Source organism: Peromyscus californicus, unplaced genomic scaffold, assembly GCF_007827085.1.
Source record: "Peromyscus californicus insignis strain IS unplaced genomic scaffold, ASM782708v3 Scaffold_3__1_contigs__length_106647218, whole genome shotgun sequence".
NCBI classification, from domain to species: Eukaryota; Metazoa; Chordata; class Mammalia; order Rodentia; family Cricetidae; genus Peromyscus; species Peromyscus californicus.
This window is the reverse complement of record NW_026294551.1, coordinates 16458355-16486347: the sequence shown is the minus strand read 5'-3', so window position 1 is coordinate 16486347 and position 27993 is coordinate 16458355. Positions and strand designations below refer to the sequence as shown.

Genomic DNA, 27993 nt, shown 5'->3' with positions numbered 1-27993 from the left:
TAACTTTTTTTTTTGTTTGTTTTGTTTTTTTTTTTTTTTGGTTTTTCGAGACAGGGTTTCTCTGTGTAGCTTTGTGCCTTTCCTGGATCTTGCTCTGTAGACCAGGTTGGCCTCGAACTCACAGAGATCCATATGCCTCTGCCTCCTGAGTGCTGGGATTAAAAGCGTGAGCCACCACCACCCGGCATGTATGTGTATATTCTTGTAGGACAATTCCAAAAAGTCAAGGAGGCACTCTCAGATTTTGTCAACAGTTTTTAATACATGTCATAGGTAGTTCATATGAATGCTTAAATTACAAAATTAGCTGCCACAGTCCGAATGTATGGGACTTTAAGAAAGCTTATATTACTCAAAAGATAACTAAGCACATCAATTTTTATTCTAAAATGTATTTTAAAGATTTGTAAAACAATGTTAAGTCTAGAATCATATGGCCTTAAAGTGATTCAATTTTGTGTTATTCTTAATAACTTAAAACTTGTGAACTGTTAAAAAGCATACACCTGCATATCCCAGCGTACACAATTTCTATTAACCTAGACAAAGCCACATGAAAAACTCCATATAATTCCCAAGGCAACAGCACACACTGTTTTCACCACAACTCACTGTAACCGCCTCAGAACACAGAAAGCATCAACAAAAAACCATCACCCAGTCCCCCCCCCCAAAAAAAAACAAAAACAACTCTTTCCCATCCCAGCAAAAATTACCTGGTACAAAGAGTGACTTAAAAAATGCTTTCTCAGTAGGAAGCATTTATAAAATGCAGAGATCTCAACAAGCCAATGCTTATGCAGATGGGGGGGCCTCTCCCCATGAAAGCTTCCGCCTCAGGAGGCAGACAAAACTCTCAATCATTTAAGAAAGCTCACTTTTTTTTTTTTTTTTTTTTTTTTTTTTTTTAAGATTTATTTATTTATTATGTATACAGTGTTCTGCCTGCACGTATCCCTGCAGGCCAGAAGAGGGAGCCAGATCTCATTACAGATGGTTGTGAGCCACCATGTGGTTGCTGGGAATTGAACTCAGGACCTCTGGAAGAACAGCCAGTGTTCTTAACCTCTGAGCCATCTCTCCAGCCCAGAAAGCTCACTTTTTAAAAGCATACTTATGCAGATCGATGGCTATTTGTTTTAAGAAAGTATGTACCGGCCTCAACTGTGGACAAGATAGAAGCAGAGGGAGAAGAAAGGAGGCCGTGTAAGACAGAGAACAGCTTCTCCGTGAAGACCCAACAGGCTGCAGCAACCAAGCAAAGCACTATGACCTCACAGAGCGGTGATTGGAGCTAGGTGAAGCAGCTCGCTTTTCACGCATTTCTTACTCAGGAAAAATAAACATCCAACTACTTCAAACTCAGCACTCACACTGTCATTAGCTCATAGTACCAGGCAAGGAGAAAGTGCTCCTGGACTACCTGCCTCTAGACTCTTCCATGGACTTACAGTACCCAACACCGCGAGCTTTCCACCTGTAATACTGTCGCCAGCACCGCCCACACACAACCAACACACTGCACCATGTTCTAGGGGATCTGAAAGTCGTCACCACATACCAGTTCTAAATTCCACTTCTCTCACAAGTTTAATGTGACACAGGAAAACAACAAGCAATGTTTATTGTGCAATTCCAATAGGAACTCTGGGGGTCAGTCTCCACAGTTACTCCAATTGCCCAGTTTAAACAAAAAGCAACAACCCATCTAGAAATTTCATGATTGTTCTTCAAACACCAAAGCACTGATGATTCACGTAATAATTTAAAAATATTTTAAACTACACGTACTTTATATACCATTCTTTTATAAAATAATCAAACTAATTTGATTATGAGGGCGGAAATAAGTGAAAGAGCCCTTTCAATGTATCTACAGCCTCTGTAGAACTCCAAACCAAGAGGAGGGGAGGGTGGACTAAGGACTTCTCAGTCACAGGAATATGTGAACTTTAGGGGGAAACGGACTCGTGCTTTTCCCGTTTCCGGTGGGCGCAGAGCTTACAGGTGGACGGGCGGAGGAGCCCTCGAGGTGACTTTACATGGCTTTCACTTTGATTTGTTTCATTTTCATTTGCTTCTTCTCCAGCTTCTTTTGTTCTCTCCTCAAAGCAGCTTCCTGTGAAATAGGGAGGGGGAGAGAAAGATCCAAATTAAGCTCTGAGCACACAATGAAAAACCCGGGGCTGGAGAAGCAGCTTGGTGGTTAGAGCTCATGCTGCTCTTGCAGAAGACCCAAGTTCTGTTCCAGGCACATGTCAGGCAGCTCACAACTGCCGGTTACTCCAGCTCCAAGGGGTCTGATGCCTCTGGTCTCCATGGGCACCAGAGGTCTACTCACCCCTATTATTATTCAAACTCCCTTTTGGGGAGTAGGGGGAGTTTGAGACAGGGTCTCTTTATATAGCCCTGGCTATCCTGGAACTCACTGTAGACCAGGCTGGCCTAGAATTCATAGAGATCTGCCTACCTCTACCTCCCAAGTGCTGGGATTAAAGGTGTGGGCCTTTCATTAAAAATCTTGCCGGGCGGTGGTGGCGCACGCCTTTAATCCCAGCACTCGGGAGGCAGAGGCAGGCGGATCTCTGTGAGTTCGAGGCCAGCCTGGGCTACCAAGTGAGTTCCAGGAAAGGCGCAAAGCTACACAGAGAAACCCTGTCTCGAAAAACCAAAAAAAAAAAAAAATCTTAGTCTTGCAGCAGAGAACACTCTTGAAGATACTTATAAAGATAACTGCAAGCCAATCATGATAACACACTCCAATCCAAACATCTGGAAGACTAAGGCAGGAGTGATTACACTTTGAGGCCAACCTTGGCTACATAGTTCCAGGCCAATGTGTATTGTAAGACATTGTTTTGAAATGATGTCTTTTTTTTTTTTTTTTTTTTTTTTTGGTTTTTAGAGACAGGGTTTCTCTGTGTAGTTTTGGTGCCTATCCTGGATCTCGCTCTATAGACCAGGCTGGCCTCGAACTCAAGAGATTCACCTGGCTCTGCCTCCTGAGTGCTGGGATTAAAGGCGTGTGCCACCACTGCCAGGCTTTAAACTGGTTGTTTTTTTTTTTTTTAAAAAGTTTCTGTAAGAAGCTTACCAACTCACTCAGGTTAAGTCCTGGGCCCCTTTCCCTTTAAGCCACTGGAGTCTCAAACCACAGAAAAAGAGAACTTCCTTCTTCACAAAAAAAAAAAAAAGAAAGATAATACCTATTAATGATTCTTTTCTTTTCTTTTGTTATTTTTTTCTTCTATTGATGATTCTTAATGCAGATTTTCCATGTGTATACACCAAAAAGTCATTTTTATTTATGAAGACAGCATTAAAAACAGTGATATTTTTAGGATGAACACAGCCATTAAGGGCTAGAGAGAGAGCTCAGTCGATGGAATGCTTGTCTTAGAAGCATGAGGGCCCACGCACATCCCTAGAGCCTGTGTCAAGTCTGGTGTGGTGGCAGGCGCTTGCTGAGGAAGAGTGACGCTGGCCAGGCAGCCTAGCCTACTAAGTGAGTTCCAGGCCAGAGAGAGATGCTGTCCCTGTATGCTCCTCTCCCCCGCAAAAAAGCAGGGCCAGGAACACGCCAGCAGTAAAGCACTTTCCTAGCATGTACAAGACTAAGTGTAATGCCAGCATCACACACACAAAGACGAACAGCACCTTTCAAATGACACCCGAGTCTGTCCTTTGTACACATCTACGTGTCTCTTTACCACCACCCTGCTCTGTCCGTCCATCTCTCCAAACAAAATCAAGAAAGCAAGAGGACATGAAAAAGATAAAAAACAAAACCCCAAAATCCCCACAAGGGTTTGTTTTTTTACCTTGTGGCGTGAGAGAAAAAAAAAAAAAGCATGCGGCACAGGAGCAGCTTTAAGGTTTCTTGAACACCTCTCACCACACATTAGTGACTGACTCCTGGCACCTACATACTCACACAGCAGCAACTCCTATTTTCTTGGCAGGAGCCTCCTTTACCTGAAGAATGTCATTCAAACCTCAGAATTCACTACTTCTGTATCAAACCCTAACTTACTTTCTTTTTTTTTTTTTAAGATTTATTTTATTTATTATGTATACAGTGTTCTGCCTGCATGTATCCTTGCAGGCCAGAAGAGGGCACCAGATCTCATTACAAGTGGTTGTGAGTCACCATGTGGTTGCTGGGACTTGAACTCAGGACCTCTGGAAGAGCAGTCAGTGCTCTTTACCACGGAGCCATCTCTCCAGCCCCAAATCCTAACTTTCAATGACAAGTTTATGTAAATATAAGGCGCATATGCCAGTGTCTTTTAGTCCCTAAGTTCTTTCTAATTGTGTGATCTGAAATGGGACTGTGGGGGGTAAAGAGGGTAATTCCAGGTACACAAACTCAACTAAGTATGGCTTAGAAGAGGAATAAAGTGCTGTCAAGTGACAACATATCCCAAATGCTGAAGAGTATTCAACTTTTAGCCTACATCTCTACACAGGATTATCACAGTAGACAGTATAGTACAAATAGGCATCTGGATAATTAAGATTTATTTATTTTCATGTGCACTGGTGTTTTGCATGCATGTATGTCTGTGTGAGGGTGCCAGGAACTGAATCTGGGTCCTCTAGAAGAGCAGTTAGTCAGTACTCTTAACCGCTGAACCATCTCTCCAGCCCACATCTGGGTAATTAAAAACAAACTAGTTTTGGGGAATTCTCACAAAGCCTCAACCTTAGACAAAGAACTTCAGGCAACTAAAGAACGCGGAGAGCTGGAGAAATAATCCTCCCAGGGAAGAGCACACCAACCAGTTAGCCAATACCAAACGGTCAGCCGTGGAAATATACAAACAAGCAACATTATACAGACTAAACAGGTTGTGCTTATACATTTACACACACACACACACACACACACACACACACACACACACACACACACAACAGCAACAACAACAAAAGAGGCCATGAATCTGAAGAGAGCTGGGGGGAGGGGCTATGTATACAGAAAGTTTTGGAGAGAGGAAAAGAAAGGGAGAATGATACAATTATATTATACTCTCAAAACATATAAAACAGCCAAACCCAGCAGGCCCAGCAGCAGGGTGTCTCACCTCCAGCCTGCGCTGCTTCTCGGGGTCTTCCTCATTCATGATCCGCTCCTTCTCGGCTCTCTTCTTCTCCTCACGCCGGGACTGCGCAGCCTCCTGTCTCTGCACGTGTGTCAGCTTCAGGAAGTTCTCTTCCACGCGTGCGCGGTTCTTATCTGCTTTTTGTTTACCCTTCCCCAGGAAACAAAGTTTTCATAAGAAACCCATTTCCATCCCACAGGAGAAAACCCCACTGAGCATTCTTTGGTAAAACTATTCCCCTTTGCGCTGGGTGGCAGTGGCGCACGCCTTTAATCAGGTGGATCTCTGTGAGTTGGAGGCCAACCTGGTCTACAGAGTGAGATCCAGGACAGGCACCAAAACTACAAGGAGAAACCCTGTCTGGAAAAACAACAACAACAAAAACAAAACAAAACAAAAACTATTTCCTGCCGGGCGGTGGTGGCGCACGCCTTTAATCCCAGCACTCGGGAGGCAGAGCCAGGCGGATCTCTGTGAGTTCGAGGCCAGCCTGGACTACAGAGTGAGTTCCAGGAAAGGCGCAAAGCTACACAGAGAAACCCTGTCTCGAAAAACCAAAACCAAAAACAAAACAACAAAACAACTATTTCCCTTTGCACTTCAGGTCAAGTAGCCAAGATTCAGTTGCAGTCACTGGCAGCCGCTGCCCACTGGGGAAAACCAACAGGAAAAGGTGCCGGTTTGTAAGAAAGGCTTTGGGTCTTACCTCTCTGTTGAGTCGGAACTTTTTGGCTTTGTCAATAGAATAAATCACCATGTTCATCAGGGGGAGCAAAGCCTCCATATCCTTTGGGTACGTGTTACCCGAGCCAGGCACTGGAAAACAAAGCCATTTCCCACTGAGTCAATGGCAGCATTACCACTTCTGGGCTGGCAGTCTTTCTTAATGCTAACAAACTAGCTCCTTAGAGGAAGCCAGAAATCAGCAAGGAGGAAGGAGGTTAGCAATGCTGTAGTTTTTTTTTTTTTTTTTTTTTTTTTTTTTTTTTGGTTTTTCGAGACAGGGTTTCTCTGTGTAGCTTTGCGCCTGTCCTGGAACTCACTTGGTAGTCCAGGCTGGCCTCGAACTCACAGAGATCCGCCTGGCTCTGCCTCCCGAGTGCTGGGATTAAAGGCGTGCGCCACCACCGCCCGGCGCAATGCTGTAGTTTTAGAGCTATTCTTTCAGAAGGAAAAGCAATCTCAAAAACATTTTCGAGGAAGCTAAGAATAGCCAGACAGGACCCAGAATACTCACCGTTAAATGTAAACAGTAGTGTCCTCTTGGTGTCAGGCAGCTTTAAAGGCTGGCCCTCCCTGTCATGAAAGAGAAGTTTGGTAAGAGAGAACAAACATGCAAAGGCACTTTCCATGCACACAAGCCACCCATCTGACTCAGTTGGGCAGATACCCGCTAATAACAGCACTGTATGTACTCTGCATCTCTAAGTCAACAGTGATCAAAGAGCCTGAGGCACTTGACAGTCATCTAGCCCACTCTGTGCTACATCTGCACCCCTCCAGGGATGTCTCCAGTGGCAAGATATTTTCCCTTCCACCCAGGGAGCCAGAAATATGCCTATATTTAAATATGAGGCCATATTTTAAATACTTTTGCTTAATTTTTTAATTTCTAAATTTGTATTTATTTTGTGTATGAGTTTTGCCTGCATGTATGTATGTATGCAATTCCCATGGAGGCCAGAAAAGGGTGTCAAATCTCTTGCAACTGGGGTTAGAATGGTTTTTAGACTCCATGAGTGAGCTGGGAACCAAGCCCTGATCCCTGGTCTTCTGCATAAGCAATACACTTTTTTTTTTTTTGGGGGGGGGGAGTTTTGAGACAGGGTTTCTCTGCGTAGCTTTGGCACCTTTCCTGGAACTCACTCTGTAGCCCAGCCTAGCCTCGAACTCAGAGATCCACCTGCCTCTGCCTCCTGAGTGCTGGCATTAAAGGCGTGCATGGCCCGGCAGCAATACACTCTTAAGCACAAGTCAGCTCTCCAACCCCCAACTTTCTCTTTTTTCTTGGTCATTATTCTTTAAAAGTTGAGGTATACAGTTTAACAATTACTTAATAGCACTTAGTAATTGTAATTCAGGTATTACAAGAATCCACAGATGGTTTCCTGTGAAAAAGGCTATGTATGTTACTGCAAACACATCACTTTATGTAGGAGAGACTCAAGCATCCTGAGACTTTGGTATGGTGGGGGTTATCCAACCAAAAATCCCTCATGGATTTGGAGTGAGCACTGTTTATAATTTTGTTCTGTCATTTCATTGCAAATTTTGACTATCAAACAATTGACTTCTGCTCCACCCCCAACCAGACGCTTGAGAAAGCTACAATGTAATATTTTGTCCCTGGTGTTGTTACTAAGTTTAGCAAGGCGAGGATGATGTAACATCATCTCGAAGCATAAGGACCTGAGTAATCTCCACACAACTAAATCCAAAATACATTCTGTTACTGCTACTCTTATTCTGGTATTGGGAAATGAACCCCATAGCTCCCAGAATGAACTCAGAGCTCCTTCTGTTCCTGCCTCTGAAAGCTGCGATCAAAGACCCGTACCACCACACCTGGTCCAGAATGGCTTTAGTTATACTCAACCCCATAGAGTAGTATAGAGAGTAGCCTGCGACTAATAATCAGGTCAGAGCCCATTCTCTATCAGAAGGAGATTTAGCTATGCTTTCCAGAGACTGGCTGCAAATCCAGCAACAGATTCAAGCCCAAACCATGAACAATACTGTACACCTGAACAATACTGCTGTAAACCAGAAACCAGGGGCACTGAAGTCATTTAAAAACACACCCAGGTATTCAAAAGGGAAGTGAGACAAGGCGATAAAATACAAAATACATAGATTTGTATTTAAAGTCAAACATCACAAATTTAGATGTGGTGAAGGGTGGACCAGCTGCAATTTCTTAGCACCAGCCCTTCCTTCTGAAGGTCACTGGGTCAGTGACGCAAGCATGCTGGGTCAAGGAGGCTGCCAGTGGCTTCTCATGCCGCACTAGGTGGAAGGACATTCATTACCAATTTCACTTTCCCACTTGGTAAAGAAACTGCAGAGGCACTTTGTGGTATTCCAACATAGAACCAATAAGGAAGATGAATTTTAATACTTGTATGTCATACATACTCTTGCATAATCTTTGGACCAGAGAACTGGTCTGAAAAATGGACAGATTCAATCTTGTCAGCATAGTGTGTAAGAAAGTGAACCATCTGAAAAACGAAAAAAAAAAAGAATATTAACTAGAGTTTGGTGCGTTTCCAAGCTTTTACAGATATTTACCTTTTAATTCTTATTTTTATAAAATGTCATTCAGACTAAAATACCTTTTTCTTAAAAGAAAAAAAAAAACCAAAAAACCAGAATTGCCTAATGAGCCATCAATTCAGCCCTTACCTTCAGCTTAAAGAAATGGTTCTTGGCCAGAGGTGGCGCACGCCTTTAATCCCAGCATTCAGGAGGGAGAGGCAGGCGGATCTCTCTGAGTTCGAGGCCAGCCTGGTCTACAAAGTAAGTTCTGGGACAGCCAGGGCTGTTACACAGAAAATCTGTCTTGAAAAAACAAAAAAACAAAAAAGGAACGGTTCTCTGCAGCCATCCTCCGGCCTTAGCCACTCATGACAGATCACAAGTGCCTGCCCTGCGTGCTCACCTTTACTTAGACAAACTAAACTCATGAATGACTAAATAACACCATCAAAGGATTAAGGCTGTAATTTTTAAAACAAAACAAACAACAATAACAACAACAACAAAAAAAACCACTAAAATACTTGAAAGTTGGCTTGGAGTGGTAGCGCACACCTTTAATTTTAGCATCCAGTGGACAGAGGCAGGCAGATCTCTTTGAGTTCCAGGCTAGCCAGGGCTTACATGGTGAGACTCCATCTCAAAAAAACAAAACAAAAACCTTGAAAGCTTGAAAGTCATTAGTTCTTCTAGAGAACTTTTTATTTTACTGTGAGTGAGTGTGTGTGTGTGTATGAGTGTGTGAGCACGGTGCACCCAGGGAAGCCAGTGAGTGCCATCTCTCTCTCTCAAAGCTGGAGTGATGGGACACTTGGCTCGTTAGGCAAATTTGATGCTGAGATACACACTAGAGTCCTTAAGATTGCACATTGCTAACTGGCAAGCTGTCTCCTGGACTGACAGTCCTCTGACCAGTTATGTCAGTGTGAGGAAGGAATACATAACTGTGACTAGTGTACGGCACCAGAGAAGACCTGACCCAGCTTCAGGAAGACGACCCTCTCAACACGACAGCTAGCCAATGCCTCATTAAAATGGTGTTGCTTTGCTACTGTTTTTAGTACAAGCAAAGGCTGTTTACCCAATTTATCAAAATCAGTTAGATGACTATAAGTCTCACAGAAAATGTTTACCATGAATGATCTGTAGTCACAGATTATTTACCTGTTGTTTCAAAAAAGTAAAATAAAATTTAGTATTTGATTTTTATTTATTTATTCTTTTGGAGACAGAGTCTCTAGCTGTACTACCTAGCCTGGTCTGAAACTCATGATCCTCCTGCCTAGAGTAGCTGCCATTACAGATGTGCACTATGCACAGAATCTTTTATTGTATTTACCTTTGTATCCATCATTCCTTCTGTGACTTCTCCCATTTCTGACAGAATGGCCAAAGAGTCTGGCAGTCCATATTTTGCTCCAGACTTAGGTTTATCACTACAAAACTCACTCTGGAAGAAAATAAAAACATGAAGCATAGTATTTTATTACAAATTTTTTTCCCCAAAAGGTTAGGTATGTACTACCTATTTTGAAGTGGTACTTAACACCTGAGAGACAGAACTGTGCTGTACTACAAAGCTGAACTTCTTTGTAATAAAGAGGCTGTGTCATCAGCCCGCTGGGCTTCTACCAGTTCGGCGAGGAGGAGGGCAATGAGGCTGCGTGGGGTGCGACTCGTTCCAGGAGAACCCCGATTTTGAGGGCATCTCAGTGCTGGAGCTCATGGACTCCATGGCCAACTGGGTACATCACACGCAGCACATCCTGCCTCAGGGCCGCTGTACGTGGGTGAACCCAATGCAGAAGATGGAGGAGGAGGAGGAGGAGTTAGGGGAGGAAGAAGAGAAGGCGGACAAGGGGATGGAGGAGGTGGAGCAGGATGTCAGTCCTCCTCTTCTGACTCCTCTCTCGGAAGATGCAGAAATCATGCACCTGTCACCCTGGACCACCTGCATCTCCTGCAGCCTCAGCCCGCAGTACTGGTGGCCATCGGGTGCTCCAACCTCTGGCCAGGGGCCTATGCCTACGCCATTGGCAAGAAGTTTGAGAACCTCTATATTGGCTGGGGTCACAAGTACAGCCCTGAGAACTTCAACCCATCCCTGCCAGCTCCGATTCAGCAGGAATACCTCAGTGGCCCTGAGATCATGGAGATGAGTGACCCCATGGTGGAGGAGGAGCAGGCCCTGAAGGCTGCACAGGAGCAGGCCCTGGCAGCCTCTGAGGAAGAGGATGATGATGAGGAGGAGGATGAAGAAGACCTGGAGGACTAAGGTCACCAAGCTCTTTCCCAGAGCCTTTCCCCTTAGTGGTAGTTACAGACTGTATTTTTTCTGTTGCTTTTGTTCCCTGCCCTTGCAGGACATGGGTAGGAAAGCACACAATGCTCCAAATAAACCCCCCACAGCACAGCCGCTAAGTTACATTCATTCATCATACTGGGTGGTTGACTCATTCAAAAAGGAAAAAGAAGCAGTGTCTACACACATTTGCAATCCAGCAACTGGACATACCAGATCCTGCATCTCTTTTTGCAGTCGTACCAAAGCTTTGCGAGTGCCAACAGCAAACACATATGTATCCATGTCCTCATCATTCATAGTTACTTTTATTTGCTGTAAAAAGAAAACAAAAACAAGATTTGTTAGGTTCTATGATGGATAGATTTCTAAACAGCTCTGAAGAGTTCAGTCTTCTGCCATATATATTTTCCCCTTGAGCAGGATTCAGATATAATGGCAGAAGACTCCTAATCTGTTGATTCAAATTAACAGAAAGGGGCATTGTCTTAGGTATTACACATAATCCAGCAAGATATGAAAAGTAACTGGGCCCTAGCAGAAGAAGGGAATCTTTGGGGCAAAAGTGAGCATCAAGGGATGGGTTATAAAGACCTGAGGGTAATGCCCCCAAGACCTGAGTAATTCCCAGCTGGCAGATACCGAGAAAATAGGTACCTATAAATAAATAAATACAAGAGACTGAATTCTGACAAAAATCTGAATGAGCTTGTGAAGAAGGAAACACAGCCTGGTTCACACTGTTTTCAGCCTCACAGAACTAAGTAGAGTACCCGGCTAACCTACATTGGACCACTCGTGTATCGATACTGTGAAATAATAAATGGTGTTGGTTTGTTTGTTAGTTTTGCTTTTGTTTTTGAGACAAGGTCTCAAAAAAAATTTTTTTAATTTTGCTGGGCATGGGGACATAATGCCTTTAATCCCAGCACTCAGGAGGCTGAGGTAGGCAGATGTCTGTGAGTCTGAGGTCAGCCTGGTCTACACAGTGAGACTGTTTCAAAAAAGAAACAGAAAAAGATTTCTTATTTCTATCCTATGTGGATGAGTGTTGGCCTGCATACATATCTGTGCACCATGTGTGTGCAGCACCCATGGAGGCTAGAAAAGGGCACTGGATCCCCTGGAACTAGAGTTACAGATGGTTATGAGATGGGTGTCAGTGCTAGGAATCAAACCCGGGCACTCTAGAAAATTAGCCAGTGCTCCCAACTGCTGAGCCATTTCTCAAATCCCAAATGGTACTGTTTTAAGTTGTTCAGTTTTGTGGCAATTTGTTATGAAGAAACACAACACTAATGTCGGTTCATACTGAGTAGTCAAATACAAAAGTCAGCAATAAACAGGATCCAAATGGACAGTGAGATATAAGAATTATATCTGGGGTATGGACAGATGGCTCAATGGTAAAGGCTAGGCTCACAACCAAAAGTGTAAGAATTATATCTGGGTTTTGCCTCAGGTTCCTGGCACAAAGATAAAACCTTCAGTAAGCTTCACTATTTATTGGGAACCCCTTTCAATCAACCTGAGTTGGCGCTAATGTAAAGTCTCCACACGACTTCAGGAATGGGGCTGAACATGAGATAACACTAAGGCTGAGAGCTGGACCTTTCAGCCCTACTTAGGGCCCTTGTGGGAAGGAGCAATGAGCTCTGCAGTACAGAAACCCTTGAACCACATTCAGAAAGCTTCCATATTTGTAAACTTTTGAATCTGTTAAAAGGGTGGCATGTTTGGAGAAGACAAAGAAGCTCCACATACCTCCTTCCCTTTTTGACAGTGTCTCTCTGTGCAGCTCTGGCCAGACTGGAGCTCTCTCTGTAGATGAGGCTGGCCTGGAACTCAGAGATCCGCCTGCCTCTGCCTCACAAATGCTGGGATTACAGTCGTGTACCACTATGCTTCGCATCCCCTCTTTTTTTTAAATTGGCTATTGCTGAGTTGTGTCCTTAATAAGTCAGTAAATTTAAGCAAAGTTTTTCTTGAATTCTGTGAATCATTCTACTAAATTATTCAACCTGGAGGGAGGTGATGGGAACCCTCAATTCATAGGTGATCAGCCAAAAGTGTACATGGTATGGGTGGCCTGGGATTTGAAATTTCCTTAAAAGTAGGGATAATGGGGGGGTGGGGGGGCTGAATCCTTCAACCTATGGGACCTAAAGCTAATTTCAAGCAGTGTCAGGACTGAATTGTTGGATCCCAGCTTGTGTCTAGAGACTCCAAGAACTGGCCATTGTTGGAAAACATCCTTATACAAGTAAATAATTCTTAATATTCTGCATAGGAACAGGCAGTGTTATAAACCCAAGAAGTCTGATATGATAAAACATGGTTCTAGTTATACTAATTGTATTTCTTAATGGTTGGGCCAAATTCTCAGTATGTGGAAGAAGGAAAATGTGGAGCTAGAGATGGATGGCTCAGTGGTTAGGAGCATTTGATGCTCTTACAGAGGACACAGGTTCAGTTCTCAGTACCCACATAGTAGTTCATAACCATGTGTAACTCGTTCCACGGGGTCCAGCTCCCTTTTCTGACCTCCTTGGACACACATGTGGTTCACAGACAGACATGCAGGCCACACACACACACACACACACACACACACACACACACACATAAAAATTTTAAATCTTTTTTTAAAAAAAGGGGGTAATACTAATGTAGGGAAAGACCTGGTAAATGGCAGCTATAATAAAAAAGAAAAAGAAAAAAGATTTCTGTTCTTCTGTATTCACAGGAAATTTCAGAATCCAGAAGAAAATAATTTAAAAAAAAAAAGCAAAAACAGCAATCCTGTCTGTGGTCTCTCTCTTTGGGAGAGAGACAGGAAACATTTTTGACAGAGGGCACAATTTGCAGATGAATATTCATTTAATAAATGGAAGACCGTACACCCAAAAACCTAGATTGTGATTTGAGCTCTTTCAACCAAAATGAATCATTTGATGTTTTAAAAACAAAACAAAACCAAAAAAAGACCTAAAACAAAATAAACTTTAAGAAGAAACCTAGTGTTTTGTCAAAGACACAAGTATTCCTGGGGCTGGTGAGATGAGATGGCTTAAAATGTGCTGCTCGCAATGCAAGCCTGGAGGCCTGAATTTGATCCCCAGACCCCAAGATGTAAGGAGAGAACCGACTCCCAAAAGCTGTCCTCTGACCTCCACCCATGTACCCTGGTATGCATGCGCCCATATTTACACACATAGGTAAGTTTTAAAAAATCAAGCAAAGCCGGGCGGTGGTGGCGCACGCCTTTAATCCCAGCACTCGGGAGGCAGAGCCAGGCGGATCTCTGTGAGTTCGAGGCCAGCCTGGACTACTAAGTGAGTTCCAGGAAAGGCGCAAAGCTACACAGAGAAACCCTGTCTCGAAAAACCAAAAAAAAAAAAAAAAATCAAGCAAAGTATACACAAGGAGAACCAGATACCAGGGCACACTATATGGGCAACTGTTCTCTCCAGTAAGGATAATCCAGCGGTTACAAGTGGTGACAGACATTATCTCCTTCCTAAAAAGAGCAAGTGGAGGCCTCCCGACACGTGAACCCTGACCTGCTTAGGTAGAAAAGCACACATTTTCTGCCATGGACACAAACTGCCAGGAGTTCCAAACACAATCCAAACAGAAATGGAATAGCTAAGAAAATAACTCAGTTTATACCAAGAAAAGCAGCAGGAATACATACCACTTGATCACTCACTGGCCTCATCATCCGGGCCAGGACATTAAGTAAATCTTGTCTTTTAAGGAACTGAAAAAAATGAGAGAAATGAGTCAATACCTTGCAGCTTACACTTACAGAAGGACCTTGGAGGGGACTCAAACGCTTCATTTGACAACTACTAGAAATATAATGCTCAGACCTTATTTCAAATCAAACAAGGAAGAATGAAGCACTAAATTTATATTAGCAGTCACATTAAAAAAAAAAAAATTGGCCGGGCGGTGGTGGCGCACGCCTTTAATCCCAGCACTTGGGAGGCAGAGGCAGGCGGATCTCTGTGAGTTCGAGGCCAGCCTGGTCTACAGCGCGAGATCCAGGAAAGGCGCAAAGCTACACAGAGAAACCCTGTCTCGAAAAACCAAAAAAAAAAAAAAAAAAAAAAAAAAATTAAGGAAAGATACAAATGTGGGACCAGGTTCCCTACTTACCCTCAGCTGGATAAGCATGCCTTCACAGCACACTCGACCAGAACACCACAGGTTATAGATGTGTTCATTCTCCTGATTCAACTTGCCTGTGCTTGTGGCTTCTTTGTTAGTCCCATCATCCCCTAGGAGTAAAAGCACTGAATCTGATTCCCTGGACCTTCGGATCACTTTAGGAGAGCAACGCTTGCTATCTCAGAGAATCTCCTCTGAGAGGGATTAAAGGACGGCACTATGGCTTTTACTTCAGTATTATTCTAAAGGGCTCACGCCTCAATAGATTTACGTATAAATTTACCATCTGCTTCTTCACACATTAATTCATTTAGTCTTGAAGACATATTCAGTGTCATCTCTCAGCCAACCATCTTCATAACAAGATTTGTATGTAAGGGCCTGGATTTTCTGTGTGAGCTTCATTAATTCCAATTACTTCTGACAGAGGAGAGTTCAATGGCAGTTTCCACACATTCCAAATCACCAAAATCATTATTTTATTTCAATTTTATACGAACTTCAGGAAGACTACAGCAAACAACTCCCAAAGTTTCCTGTGCAAAATTACCGATTTCCACCGTTCCACCATTTTACGTTGCTATCCATTCATGTTTCTCTGTGACTTTATGGAGAGAGCTGAGAGAATGGTCTCTGCCATCGCTACCAGTGCACAGCAGGCACCAAGATGGTGGGCATCAAGGATACAGACTGGTTCTTTGTCATCTGCTAGGCCAATGTGCTGGGGTGCTGAGGGTTGATGCACAGGCTAGTAGAGGTGGGACTTCTTTTTACTTTTAAAACTCTTTATTGTCTCCATAAAAAAAGTTATGGACTCTGGCATGAAGAAGAGGGAGGGCAATGAGCCAAAGAATGCTTCCCCACCACCCCCATCCAATTCCCAGATCAAAAATACCCTAAAAAACTATGGAACAGGGAGGAGAGCATCCACTGGTAAACAGGTAGATAGTTCTAATAATATGGTTGCAATTTAACCCCTTAGATAAACTTTAACATTAGTTTCTTTATAACAAGAATGAAAACTACATCCCATTAACAGTGTTGCAACAACAAAAAGCAATTAAAAAACAATGTGACAAAAAAAAAAAAAAAGAACATGTGAGGCCTAACTTAATAGTGCATGGCTTTAATTCCAGCACTAGGGAGGCAGAGGCAGGAGAATCTCTGTGAGTTTGAGGAAAGCCTGACTGACCTACAAGGCAGTCCAAGCCTGGTCAGAGCTACATAATGGACCAGCAAGATGGCTCAGGTGGTGACGGCACTGGCTACCAAGTCTGATGACCTGAATCCAGGACCAAATGTGGAAGGAGAGAACTGATTCTCACAAGCTGTTTTCCCTGCTTTCCTCTGTCACAAGCATTCCTGTCCACTTCCAATAAATAAATTAGTAACAAAATAATTTAAAAAACAATTAAAACAACCAAACGCAATGCATGTAAAGTACATACTAAAATGTGCATAAACAGCAGATGGAAGGGAGCTTATTACTAAGAAGATATAAAGTGCTAAGTGAGTGTGAAGAGAGTTTAACCTCACAATCCACACCACACAGCTAGCTACTCTACAGATTTCATGTATATCTCATCTGTGCAAGTAAAATCAAAGTACCCAGAACTTAGGAAATTGTGAGGGATTTCCCTGTTCTAAAACTCCAACCGAAATTATTTATCAAACTACCTAAAATGACAAAGTTCCTTGTTTTAACCAGAACTTTAACATCTTCTTTTCACACTGACTGTATTCAAAGCTATTTAGCAATTATACTATTGACTAATGAAAAATGATGAACTTATATATTTATGGAATTCTTGGAGAAAACAAACACATTGTAGTCAGCAGTCTGTGAAAGCATTTAGGTATTTCTGCTGAGGGGACAAACTGTTCTTACCAGCCTGTTCCCATGCAGACCGCTGGACTCGTAATCGGCTTAACTTACCCACTAAGGTAAAATTGCTCTCCAAAAGCTCTCTATGCGAGTTAAACCAGGCCTGAGCAAGTCGGCTGTTTTTATTCTTCCCAATGATGTAGTTCATGATATAGGCAAGCAGACCAGTCACCATCAGGATCTCTAGATAATAACTCTCCCAGCTGTTCTGGAGGTGTGCAGGGACCTTAAGAAAGAAAAAATCCCATTTAATGTTGGCTGAGACTGAACATGGAGTCTAAATAATGGATGAAAAAAATGAGAAAGCTCACCAACAGAAGTGGATACTTTATATTACTGTCACTGGAAAAAAAGTTACACTTTAGTGGTTGGAGAGAAGACTCAATGGTTAGGAGCACTGGCTGCTCTTGCAGAGGACACAGGTTCAGTTCCCAGCACTCATATGGTAACTTATAACCATCTCTATTCCAGTTCCAGGGGACCTGATGCTGCCTCTGGCCTCCAAGGGCAGCAGGCATGCTCATGATGCACTTAACATACATGCAGACAAAACACTACCACACATAAAATCTTTTAAACAACAACAAAAAAGTTACACTTCAAAAAATATGCCTATTTTGATCTTCTAGGTCAGCTTTTTATTTATTTTGTTTTTGCATGTTTTTGTTTTTGTTTCTTTGAGATAGGGTTCTGTAGCCCTAGCTGTCCTGGAACTTGATTTGCACACCAGAGAACTCGGAACTCAGAGATCTGCCTGCCTATGCTTCCAGAGTGCTGGGACCAAAGGCGTGTGCTGCTGTCACCACCACCTAGCTCTAGGTCAGTCACTTGCCAGAGCACGTCCAATGTCGTCCACTTATACTACTTGAATTAAGTAAAAGTGGGAGGGCTAGACTACAGCTTGGGAACTGCTTCATAGCAATGGATGCTTATCAGAATTCATGTTAAGCTCTTTATTAGATTGCACCATTATTTCAATACCCACCGTATGTCATGGATTACAGTTATGGAAATAATGCTTAGTTTGGAATTTGGAACCTTATATACTTACATCAACAATTGTTATTGGGTCTTTGTTTTTGCTAGAAGAGGTATCTGGTTTGTCTTCATAACCCTCAAATTCTTCATCATCATATGGCTCACTTTCAGTATCTCCCTCCTATAAAAACAAAGCACAGTCATGTCTACAAACGGCACCAGCAGTTGTGTCTCACTTTGGGGGGTAACATTTGTGAAGGAAAACATAACTAGTAGGCAACAAGTACAGAACACAGAGATATAAAATGCTTTTAGCAAAATATCAAACTTTGAGGCATAAGATATGTAAGTTCCAGAAAACTAACACGTATGGTAATACTTAGTAACACATTTCATATTTGAAATTTTGTAAAAGAGCTGGGTGCGGTTGCAAGTGCATATAATCCCAGCACTTGGGAAGCAGGTGGATTTCTGTGATTTTGAGGCCATCCTGGTCTACATAGCAAGTTCGAGGACAGTCAGGACTATATAGTAAAACCCTGCCTCAAAAAAAAAAAAAAAACAACAACAAAAAAAATCCAGAAAAAAATTTTTCTAACAGAATAAACCTTGTCCCTGTTTTCTCACTACTTCTTACTACACATAAAAAACTATGTGGATGATGAGTATGTTAATTAGCCTGATTGTATTAATTCTTCAAAGTACACACACAGTAAAATATGGTAAAAAGAAAAACAAAACACAAGTGAGATCTTTTCTCAAAAATAAACAAAATGAGATAATATACAGCATGAATAAATAGTTTGTTATACCAAAGTTCTAAATTCTCATTCATATATTATGTATCCTCAGTTCAGATCTTATCTACTACAGTAACTACAGAAAACACAATGCTTTATCAAGGTAGGAACACACCACAAAATCTTTAGAAGAGCTGAGTAGTGATGGTGTACACCTTTGATCCCAGCACTAGCGTGGCAGAGACAAGACAGATCTCTGTGAGGTTGAGGCCAGCCTGGTCTACAAAGCCAGGTCCAAGACAGCAGGGCTACAGAGGGGGACCTTATCTTAAAAAAAAAAAGAGAGAGAGAGAGAGAATAAACTAGAAGAGCTCTAACTGAACAAAAATGAAAATTCCAGAGAGCAAAAGTCTCCCTATATTTGGGTTTTTGTTTGAGAAAAACACTAATAAATTTTTCCATCGGCTGGATTTTCCAGTAAATCAATAAGCACCCTGTTTGGTGGAACTAGAGAAACATCTCATAAATGAAGAGCACTGGCTGCCCTTGCAGAGGACCTGGATTTGGTTCCCAGAACCCACATGTCTGCTTAGGCCCAAAGGATCCACTTCTCTCCTCCAGCCTTCAGGGGAACCAGGTGTGCACACAGTACACTTAGTGCACACAGTACACTTATATGCAGGCAAAACACTCAGGCACATACAATAAAAATAAATCCACCTGGTGAGGCAGGTGGATCTCTGTGAGTTCAAGGCCAGCCTGGTCTACAGAGTGAGTTCCAGGACAGCCAGGACCACATAGAGAAACCTCTTCTCGAAAAACCAAATAAATAAGTAAACAAACAAATAAATCAGTCTTAAACCAAACCCCTACCTGGGTATCTGCATCTTCAAAATCTCCTTCTTGGTTTTCGTCCTGCCCTTCCAACTCCACAGTGGCCTCATCTTCATCATCTTCAGTACTTAGCACTCGCTGAGGAGATTCCGTAACAGAGTCTTCCATGACATCCTCAAACTCAGCGAAGTCATTATCGTCATACTCTACTATGTCTTCCTCATCCTCGAAATCATCGAACTTGGCTTCGGAGACACGCCCAAACACCAAAAGGACCACACAGAAAGCATAGAAGGCTCTCATTGCGTCTTAAAAAGTACGCTGTGAGAGACAGAGAGTGTGTGTGCTAAGTGAACTACCATTCCACATTCATGATTAACATATTTTGTAAATTGTTCGTAATCTACAAACCAGCTAGGTGTGCTGGTACCTACTTGTAATCCCAGTACTTGGGTGGTAGAAAGAGGATCAGAAGTCTATGGCCAGTCTTGGCTACATACTGAGCTTGAGGCCAGACCAACCTACAGGTTGACCCTTAATTAAAAAACAAAACAATCACCGGGAAGTGGTGTGGTGGTACATGTCTTTAATCCCAGCACTCAGCAGGCAGAGGCAGGTGGATCTCTGAGTTCAAGACCAACCTGGTCTAAAGAACAAGTTCCAGAACAGCCCAAGCTGTTACAGAGAAACCCTGTCTTAAAGAACAACAACAAAAAATAAAAAACCCAATCTCACAAATGCCTCCTGAGTTTCTCTTTCTCAATTCTCAATTTTTTTTTTTTTTTTTTTTTTTTTTTTGGTTTTTCGAGACAGGGTTTCTCTGTGTAGTTTTGGTGCCTGTCCTGGATCTTGCTCTGTAGACCAGGCTGAACTCAAACTCACAGAGATCCGCCTGGCTCTGCCTCCTGAGTGCTGGGATTAAAGGCATGTGCCACCACCGTCGCCGCCCGTTCTCAATATTCTTGGATTCAGAAAATACTATGTAAAAAAAAAAAAACCAAAAAAACAATGAGGTGAGGCTTTGGTATGGGGTCTATTCAGATCCTGTCAGCAGTTAGTTATCTGTTAAAATGTGTACAAGTTATTGATTTCTTTAGGTTTGAGTCTCCAAAATCCTTTTTCTGTTCTTATATTCCATGGGCTTTTCTTCCCCCCCAAAAAAGTATTTTTGAGAGACTATTAAAACCTTTCTAAAAGAATTAAGGAGTTCAGAGGAATAATAAGATACAACTATTTATATATAAATGGTTTCAAAATAATCCATGGGTTGAGAACACTAGGGCTGAGATGAAGCTTGTAGACATTCTTCTGACATACATAAAGCTGTTGGCGTCACCCTCGGCACTGAAAAAGAAAGCCATTTACCTACAGATTGGTGTGTTTGTATGTTTGCCCTGAAGACATGCTCTCCCGGATAAACATCACTATGATCATCACAAGTGTGAATACTTAAATACAGAAAAAGATGCAATGGAGATGTTAATCAATACAACTACTAAGTGACAGAATGGGCTCATCCAAAGAGTATTAATTTTGCATGAAATCTCAGAAGACAACACAAAAAAAATTCAACCAATAAAATCATTTATACTATGTTTTCAATTCAATTCTGCACCCTCATCTAAACACCAGCTGTATCTTTAGTTATCTAAAAAAAAAAAAAAAAAACCCAAACCACCCCCCCAAAAAAAAAACCAGAAAAAAAAAATCTTTTTTTTTCCTTTTTTTTGAGACAGGGTTTCTCTGTATAGCTTTGCACCTTTCCTGGAACTCGGTCTGTAGCCCAGGCGGGCCTTGAACTCACAGAGATCCACTTGCCTCTGCCTCAGAGTGCTGGGATTAAAGGCGTGCACCACCACCGCCCCGACAACAAAATCTATTTTTAAGCATAGACATTTAGTCTAAAAGATGGATACTGTGAGAGTATTACTGACAGGGCACTGATGGATATGTGTGAGCGTATTAGTACTGATGATTAAACTATGGGTGTAACATCCAAACCGTATTTTCTTGTTACAAAAGGGCGGGCTGACGGGACAGCTTGGTGGGTAAAGGCTTGCCAACAAGCCTAAGGACCCGAGTTTTACCCTTGGGCTCCACATGGCAGAAGGACAAAACCAAGTCTTCTGACCTCTAGGTTCACACAGTGGTATACTTCCCTTCTTTTCTCACCCCAATGAATGAATGAATGTAATTTTAAAATGTTACAAGGGAGACTGGGTATGTAACTTGTTGGTAGAGTACCTGGGATGATACTAACACTATATAAAATTGGGTGTGGTGGCACACTCCTATAATCTCAATACTTGAGAGTCTGAGGCAGGGGGATCAAAGTTCAAGGGCATCCTCCTCTACATAGTGTTCCTGGTCTGTCCAGGCTTCATGAGACCCTGTCTCAAAAACTCCAGAGGGCTGGTAGGACGGGGCGCCTTTAATCCCAGTACTCAGGAGTCAGAGGCAGGCAGATGCCCGAGTTCAAGGCCAGCCAGGACTACATAGTTAGATCCTATATTTAAAAAAAGAAAGAAAGAAAGAGAGCAGCAGGGTGTAGTGGCTCAATCCTGTAACTCCAGCACTAGACTACCCGGAGTTCCGCCAGCCTGCCCTGCCCTACATAGTGAGTTTTAAGCCAGCCTGCAAGAGTGAGACACTGTCTCAAAACACAAAGCTTCTGCTTTAGTGTTCCCCTTTTCAAGTAGAAGTAACTACTTACCATCGTCAGCTTGATTAACAGACTCCCAAAAGGTCCGGTCATTTCAAGCTGAATCTATACCCAGAATGTTCACAACACAGAAGTATTTTTCTTTTTTCTTTCTCTCTCTTTTTTTTTTTTTTTTTTTTTTTTTTTGTTTTTTTTGTTTTTCAAGACAGGGTTTCTCTGTTTAATCCTGGCTGTCCCAGAACTCACTTTGTAGATCAGTCTGGCCCAGAACCCAGAGATCCACCTGCCTCTGCCTCCCTGGGATAAGTGCTGGGATTAAAGGCGGGCACCACCACCGCCCGGCTTCACAGAAGTATTTCTAGTGCAATTCATACAACCAGGCTCCCTCAGGGTTATTTAAGTTAAAATTATCCAAGGCATTTGTGCACTGGCTTCCCTTCTAATAAGACTCAGCAGCACCTGTCGACCTATTTCTCAAATGCACAACTCTCTGCCAGGTCACCCAGCCTCTAGGACTTCTGAAGCAGAAAACACAAGAATCCAGGCCATGCACAAGCATTAACATGCCTGTCTGATTATCTTGGGCAAGCTCACTCAGTAGTCTCTCAACCACTTGACTCCAGACTTAAAAAAAAAACGGGTGAGTGAAGCTATCATTGCTCGTCCTTTCGGTCTTTATGGCATTAGTCAAAACGATGAAGTTTCTAGAAACGATGTAGACATTCCTGTCTTCTTTCAAAGTGTTGGCTACAAACAAGTTGAATGTTAGAAGCCTTCAGCTAAGGTCGACTCTAGAAGTGGCTGCTTCTGCCAAACCTCTCGTGTCTGGTCCTACCTCCACCACCATGGAGAAGCCCAGTGTCTATGCTCCATTCTTCCGCTGCACACCAGAAATTTTCTCAGATTTTGTTCAGCTGATTTGGAATTTGCTCAAAGCCACTCAGAAGACCCCAAACCCTCCTAAAGTCCAACAGAAAAATGGACCAGAAAAAGATGGACAGAAGTTTAATCTTTTTTTTTTTTTAATTCGGGAGAGATAACTTGCGAGGATTGATGCATGTCACCACCAGCCAGACATAAAGGGTTAGTTAGGTGAGAAACAGTACCTGGTTCTGCGGCCACGCAACTTAGTCACCGCTCGGCCTGGCTCGGCCACACCGACTAGCATGTCAAAGGCCCGCTACCTACCTGCACCTGAGGCTGCAACCCGGCCTGGGGCTTCTGAGGCCACCACCTCCACCCAGCCTGCCTGTGTCTGGCCTCCGCCTTCAGGTCGCAAAGATTTTTGCGGACCGCGATGTCACTGGGACACAGCCCAGAACAGGTAGCTCAGTCACCGCACTCTGCACTTCACGTAGCTTCAGCCGTCCGTTACGTAGAATGCGTACGGCTGGTCTGCGCCTGCGCGCGGAGTGGGGGCCGGGCGCGGCCTTAAGGACAGCGCAAGGCGAGGTTGGGCTGCTGGGAAAATTACGTAACCTTCGCCGCCCCGGGGCCTAGAAGTGCTCTATCGGAGGCTGGGTTTCTCCTAGGGCTCCGTCAGGGTGACGTCACTTTGATCCGGTGCTCCGGAAGCTAAAGGTGGCCATTCTCTATGGGGCCATGTGGTCAGAGGCGTGAAGGGAAATGTAACCCAAGTCGTTTTTGTTTTTGCAAGGGACAGGAGCTAAGGGAGGGTCCACATTCTTATGTAAATAACATTTCCGGTCAACTTCCTTTGATCTTGGATTTTTTTGAGCAGTGCCTTGTCACTTCCGCTCTCTTCATCCCAGATCTATTATTTTTTTTTTTTTTCCAAGACAGGGTTTCTCTGTGTAGCCGTGGCTGTCCTGGAACTCGCTCTGTAGACCAGGCTGGCCCTGAACTCAGAGATCCGCCTGCCTCTGCCTCCTGAGTCCTGGGTTGAATCCCACCACCGCTCGGCCCAGATCTACTCTCTTAACATGAGCCATAAACAGTCTTCATCCAGAACCAGGTGCCTGTCCAGAGTGTGTGACGCGCCTCTGACGTATTCCGGAATCTGAAGGGCGGGCGTAATTGGCGCCTTTCGGGAGCCGTAGCCCCAAGCCACACCCTTCGGCTCGCGCCCTCCTCGGCGCGCATGTCAGATGCGCGTCCCCCTCCCCCTCCAGTCAGCAACGGGCCGTGAGGCGGCGGCGAAGGGGGCGGAGGAGGAGGAGCGCTGCTGGACGCGGCCCCGCTCCGCGCGTACTCAGGGCCGTGGGGTTCTTTCGCGCCGACCGCAGTCGCAGCAGCATCTGGAGCCGCAGCAGCAGGTTTGTGGTAAGGGCTTTCGGGACGCGGGGCCGCTAGCCCCGGGGGCACGGGAGGTAACTGGGGCCTGGCGAGGGCGGAGGAACCGCGGCCTCGCTTAACAAAGAATCGGCGGAGCCTCGGCCCCCGGGCGGCTGCGGGGGTCCGGGGAGAGACAGGTGCGCTGGCTGGAGCCCCGAGGGAGGCCCTCCCGAGCTGCGTTCCCTTCCCTCGGCTCGGCTCCTCGCAGGTCTGATCGGGGCCCACTTGGCGGCTTTCCGGAGGCGGTGCCTGCTGGGCCACAGGAAGGGATTTTCAGGGTGCTGGGCTCCTAGGCTGTGAGCGCCAGTGGGAGGGTGTTGATCCCTGTAGGTAGCGGTTGAGCCCGCAGGCCCACAAATAAGGGGTTCTCGGTAGCGGAAGTTGACATAGAGGGCTGTAGAAGTCATTGATCTTTGTGAAACCTTGAGTAGATCATGATTGGCATCACCATAGTTACAAACTTTTTGCGGCCTACCTGATGTGAGTAAATAGTATATATGGATTGCAAGCACGTCCCAGAACCGTAAGGACAAATTATACTAATCAGAGTTGAGAGGCATGTGTAAGCTTTTCTGTCATTTTAGCGTTTTCGCTCTTTGCCCCTACTCCTTTAGGCTGTCGTGTCGGTTTCCTGTGGCTTCCCTACGTATTTTTATTTTTCTATAAATAGTATTTCTCTATTATTCCCTACACATACCTCCCGAACGGCAGGGACTGTGTTTTAATTTGCTTAAACTTTGTAGAGCCCAGTCCTGTTCTGGGCAGGTAGGACGTGAGCAGTGTTTGACACAGACATTTATTCTTCCAGTGGTGAAAATATTATTTTCCTTTACCTAGAAGAAGAATTACATGGCCTAATGTGATGCATTAAAACGAATTTAATCGTTGCCTCTGTGCCTGTTCTCTCTTGCACTGCTTAAGTATTAATAAATCTGCCCTCATGATATTTTCTTTAAATACATTTTTTACACGTATTTATTTATGTATGTGTACCATACCCTCCTGTAGAGGTCAGAGGCCAACCTGTGGGTCCTGAGGCTTGCACTCAGATCAGGCTTGGTGTCAAGCACCTTTACCCACCGAACCATTTCACCAGTCCCTTTATGAAAGTTTCTGATGAGCAATAAGAGAAAAAATTATGTTACCCTGTATGTTACAGGATACATACAGTGCACCTGCAAAGGAGGCTTGAGAGAAACTGCAGTTTGCAAAAGAGAGTGGTCAGGGGAACCACTTCAGGTACACTAATGATATTTAAGCAGGCTAAAAGATGATGGGAAGTCTACCATTCCTTTGAATGTTCTGAGCAAGGGAACAGCAATCATAAAGGCCTTGAAGGGAACAGAGCTGGTCCTGTTAGAGGAACAGTGTGTTTGTAGCATTTAGCAAATGAAGGAATTATAGGAGATAAGGCCAGCGAAGGAGAGAGGCAAACAGAACAGCCAGGGCCTTGAAGACTATATCTGCACTCTGCATGGAATGGGGGCTGTCTGAGCAGAGGAGTGATAATTTTGACTTACATTGCAACAATTCCATTTCACTGTAATTTTTTAGATTGTGATAACCTTCAAATTTGTGTTCTGTCAATTTCATAGTTGTCCTTAGTTTCATTAAAACTGATAGGAAGCTGGGCGGTGGTGGCGCACACCTTTAATCCCAGCACTCAGGAGGCAGAGGTAGGTGGATCTTTGTGAGTTCGAGGCCATCCTGGTCTACAAAGCGAGTTCCAGGACAGGCTCCAAAGCTACACAGAGAAACCCTGTCTCAAACCCCCCCCCCAAAAAAAAAGAAAGAAAAGAAAAAGAAATAAAGAAAAACAAAACTGATAGGAAAGGAGTGCTTCTAAAATAACTCACCTAGCACTCACTCGATTTTTCTAGGTTTGGAGTGTGATGAAATTCGTGATTTTTGTACAGCTTTTTGTTACCTTAAAGAAGGTGACAAAAATAAAATTTGAATATAGCTGTTTACTATTGTGTTACAATTTCCCTTTAAACCATTAAAGAAACTAACTGGCTACACAGTGTGTAAGATGTTCCCAAAGCAAATTATTGGGTAGAGTAGACAATAACCAGCTGTCATTGTGGCTCTCTTATGAAACTTACCCCACTTGTGGACTCAGTGATCTTGATATCTTGAGTGCTGTGTAACCCTTAAATGTGAATCTGAGTTAAGAGAGCTGATATTATCAATTTACCAATGGAGAGATTGATTTCTGGAGAAATGATAAACATGTCTGTAAATGTGTATTGAGCACTATGTTACCATGCTGCTTCATTAAATGTATTACTTTGATTTTTATTTATTGAGTTTGGGATAGTCCCATTCTTTAGACGACGTTGGTCTAGAACTCACTGTTAGCCCAGTCTTTAACTCACAGGATCCTCCCTGTCAGCCCCTTGGGTGCTGAATTTATAGGCATGTGTCACCATACTTTTTCCCCCTTTAACTCACCTTTTTACTTCAGGTTTTAAGGTATGTGATAATTCTCACTATTTTGCAAATGGAAACTCTAAAGCTCAGAGAGCTAAATAACATCTTTGAGATTCATGTTATTAGTGAAAGAACTTGAATATAGCCAGCTGGTGTTATTTTACAATTCTGTAAAGATTTCTTAAACCATCACATTTTGGTACCCAGACACCAAGTAAGACTTTGTACCATCTTTATTTATCCTCCTCACTCAAGTTGTAGCTCCTCTTTAGACTGTATATTAAGCATATGAATAATAAGTGTTTGCTCCTAAAAACCTGAGAGATTAAAGATAAGTATTCATTCATTTATCCAAAATGTATAGTGTTTAAGAAATAACACAAATAAGAAGTGTCAGGTGTTTACAGACCAGAGGAATTTGACAGAAATGCCACTTTTTAGAGAAATCCTATTCATGTTGATGCTCTAGAATTGGTATTTAAATGGGCTGTACAGGTAGAAAGGACCTTAGTAGGTCAATAACAGATTTAGTGGGTGGCAGTCTGAGGAATGGTAAGAACTCTATACCAGACTGCTTGGTTTTCTTTGGAAACTGCATGTGCAGAAACTCCAGGTAATGTGAGTGGTTAAAGTCATTTACTGCCACAATTCAATGCCTGATTCCAGTCTGACAGTGAAAAGCCACCAAATTGAAGGGAGTGACAGAAGTATAATTGGTTTTTGGAAGGTATCTTAGCAAAGTAGAACAGTGAGTGCATTGGTTAACAGTGTTAGCAGACACAATGCTATTCTGCCAAAGGGTGTAGAAATGCATTTTGTTCTCAGTTTGGTCTCATTTTTACTTCATTTTATACATAAAAGTCACTTTTTTTTATGTATTATGGAATGTTTGCTAGTTATAGATGGAGCTTCTAGATGTATATCACATGATTTTTCCAGTACAACAGACATTCTTTTTTTATCTTTTTTTTTTTTTTTTTTTTTTTTTTTTTTGGAACATAAAAACAGGTTATAATTCAAAAGTCCAGGGTTATTTTAAAACAGTAAAATATTTCCTCGCAACAGACATTCTTGAAACAGTTTGGAAACTATTGCCCTGGTAAGTGGCATTTATCTCAGTGAGTCCTCTGACTTGTATTTGCAGTAGCTTAGCTCTTACCCTGCTTGCTTTCATTTCCTAGTATTTTTACTGTCTGAAATGGAATGGTTTCATTTTTTCCTCTCTCATAGACCACATTGAATTCCCTGGGAGCTTTTTGATTCTATGACTATATCCTCTGAACCTAAAAAAAATAAGCACAAAATAAGCACTCCATATATTTTGC

At 43.1% G+C, this 27993-nt stretch overlaps 3 protein-coding genes across 6 annotated transcripts in view; 2 read left to right on the top strand and 1 right to left on the bottom strand.

The window, feature by feature from the left end:
- Window positions 1-237: 237 nt before the first annotated feature.
- Ccdc47 (coiled-coil domain containing 47) lies at window positions 238-23413 on the bottom strand. Its single transcript, XM_052758739.1, has 13 exons — window positions 23129-23413; window positions 19318-19599; window positions 17778-17885; window positions 16778-16952; window positions 14830-14951; window positions 14363-14428; window positions 10879-10980; window positions 9703-9813; window positions 8241-8326; window positions 6343-6401; window positions 5812-5921; window positions 5088-5255; window positions 238-2119 (listed from the first exon to the last, which is right to left on the bottom strand). Exons 2-13 carry the CDS (start codon window positions 19579-19581, stop codon window positions 2039-2041), a joined length of 1452 nt encoding a protein of 483 aa, XP_052614699.1. The 5' UTR covers window positions 19582-19599; window positions 23129-23413; the 3' UTR covers window positions 238-2038.
- On the top strand, window positions 9820-10865 carry LOC128122902 (radial spoke head protein 6 homolog A-like). Its single transcript, XM_052758741.1, is given in 2 exon segments — window positions 9820-10343; window positions 10346-10865. Coding segments are annotated over 2 exon segments (549 nt in total). The 5' UTR covers window positions 9820-10087; the 3' UTR covers window positions 10639-10865.
- Window positions 23414-24049: 636 nt separating the features above from the next.
- Window positions 24050-27993, top strand: part of Ddx42 (DEAD-box helicase 42) — a 46591-nt gene continuing 42647 nt past the window's right edge. For 2 of the 4 annotated variants that reach the window (XM_052758731.1, XM_052758730.1), the window contains exon 1: window positions 24050-24223. The gene's annotated coding sequence lies outside the window, so the exon portion shown is untranslated. The remainder of the gene's footprint in view (window positions 24224-27993) is intronic. The other 2 variants (XM_052758732.1, XM_052758734.1) reach the window with 2 other exon arrangements.

Bases quoted from the DNA above. Each gene is read 5' to 3' on its own strand.
- Ccdc47 (XM_052758739.1), bottom strand. From the start codon at position 19,581: ATGAGAGCCTTCTATGCTTTCTGTGTGGTCCTTTTGGTGTTTGGGCGT. The intron at 10,981-14,362 runs GTATGTATTCCT...TTCTTTTTACAG, and splicing joins GGCCAGTGAGTGATCAAGTG to CAAATAAAAGTAACTATGAA. The intron at 5,922-6,342 runs GTGAGTATTCTG...TTTGTTTTCCAG, and splicing joins ACTACTGTTTACATTTAACG to TGCCTGGCTCGGGTAACACG.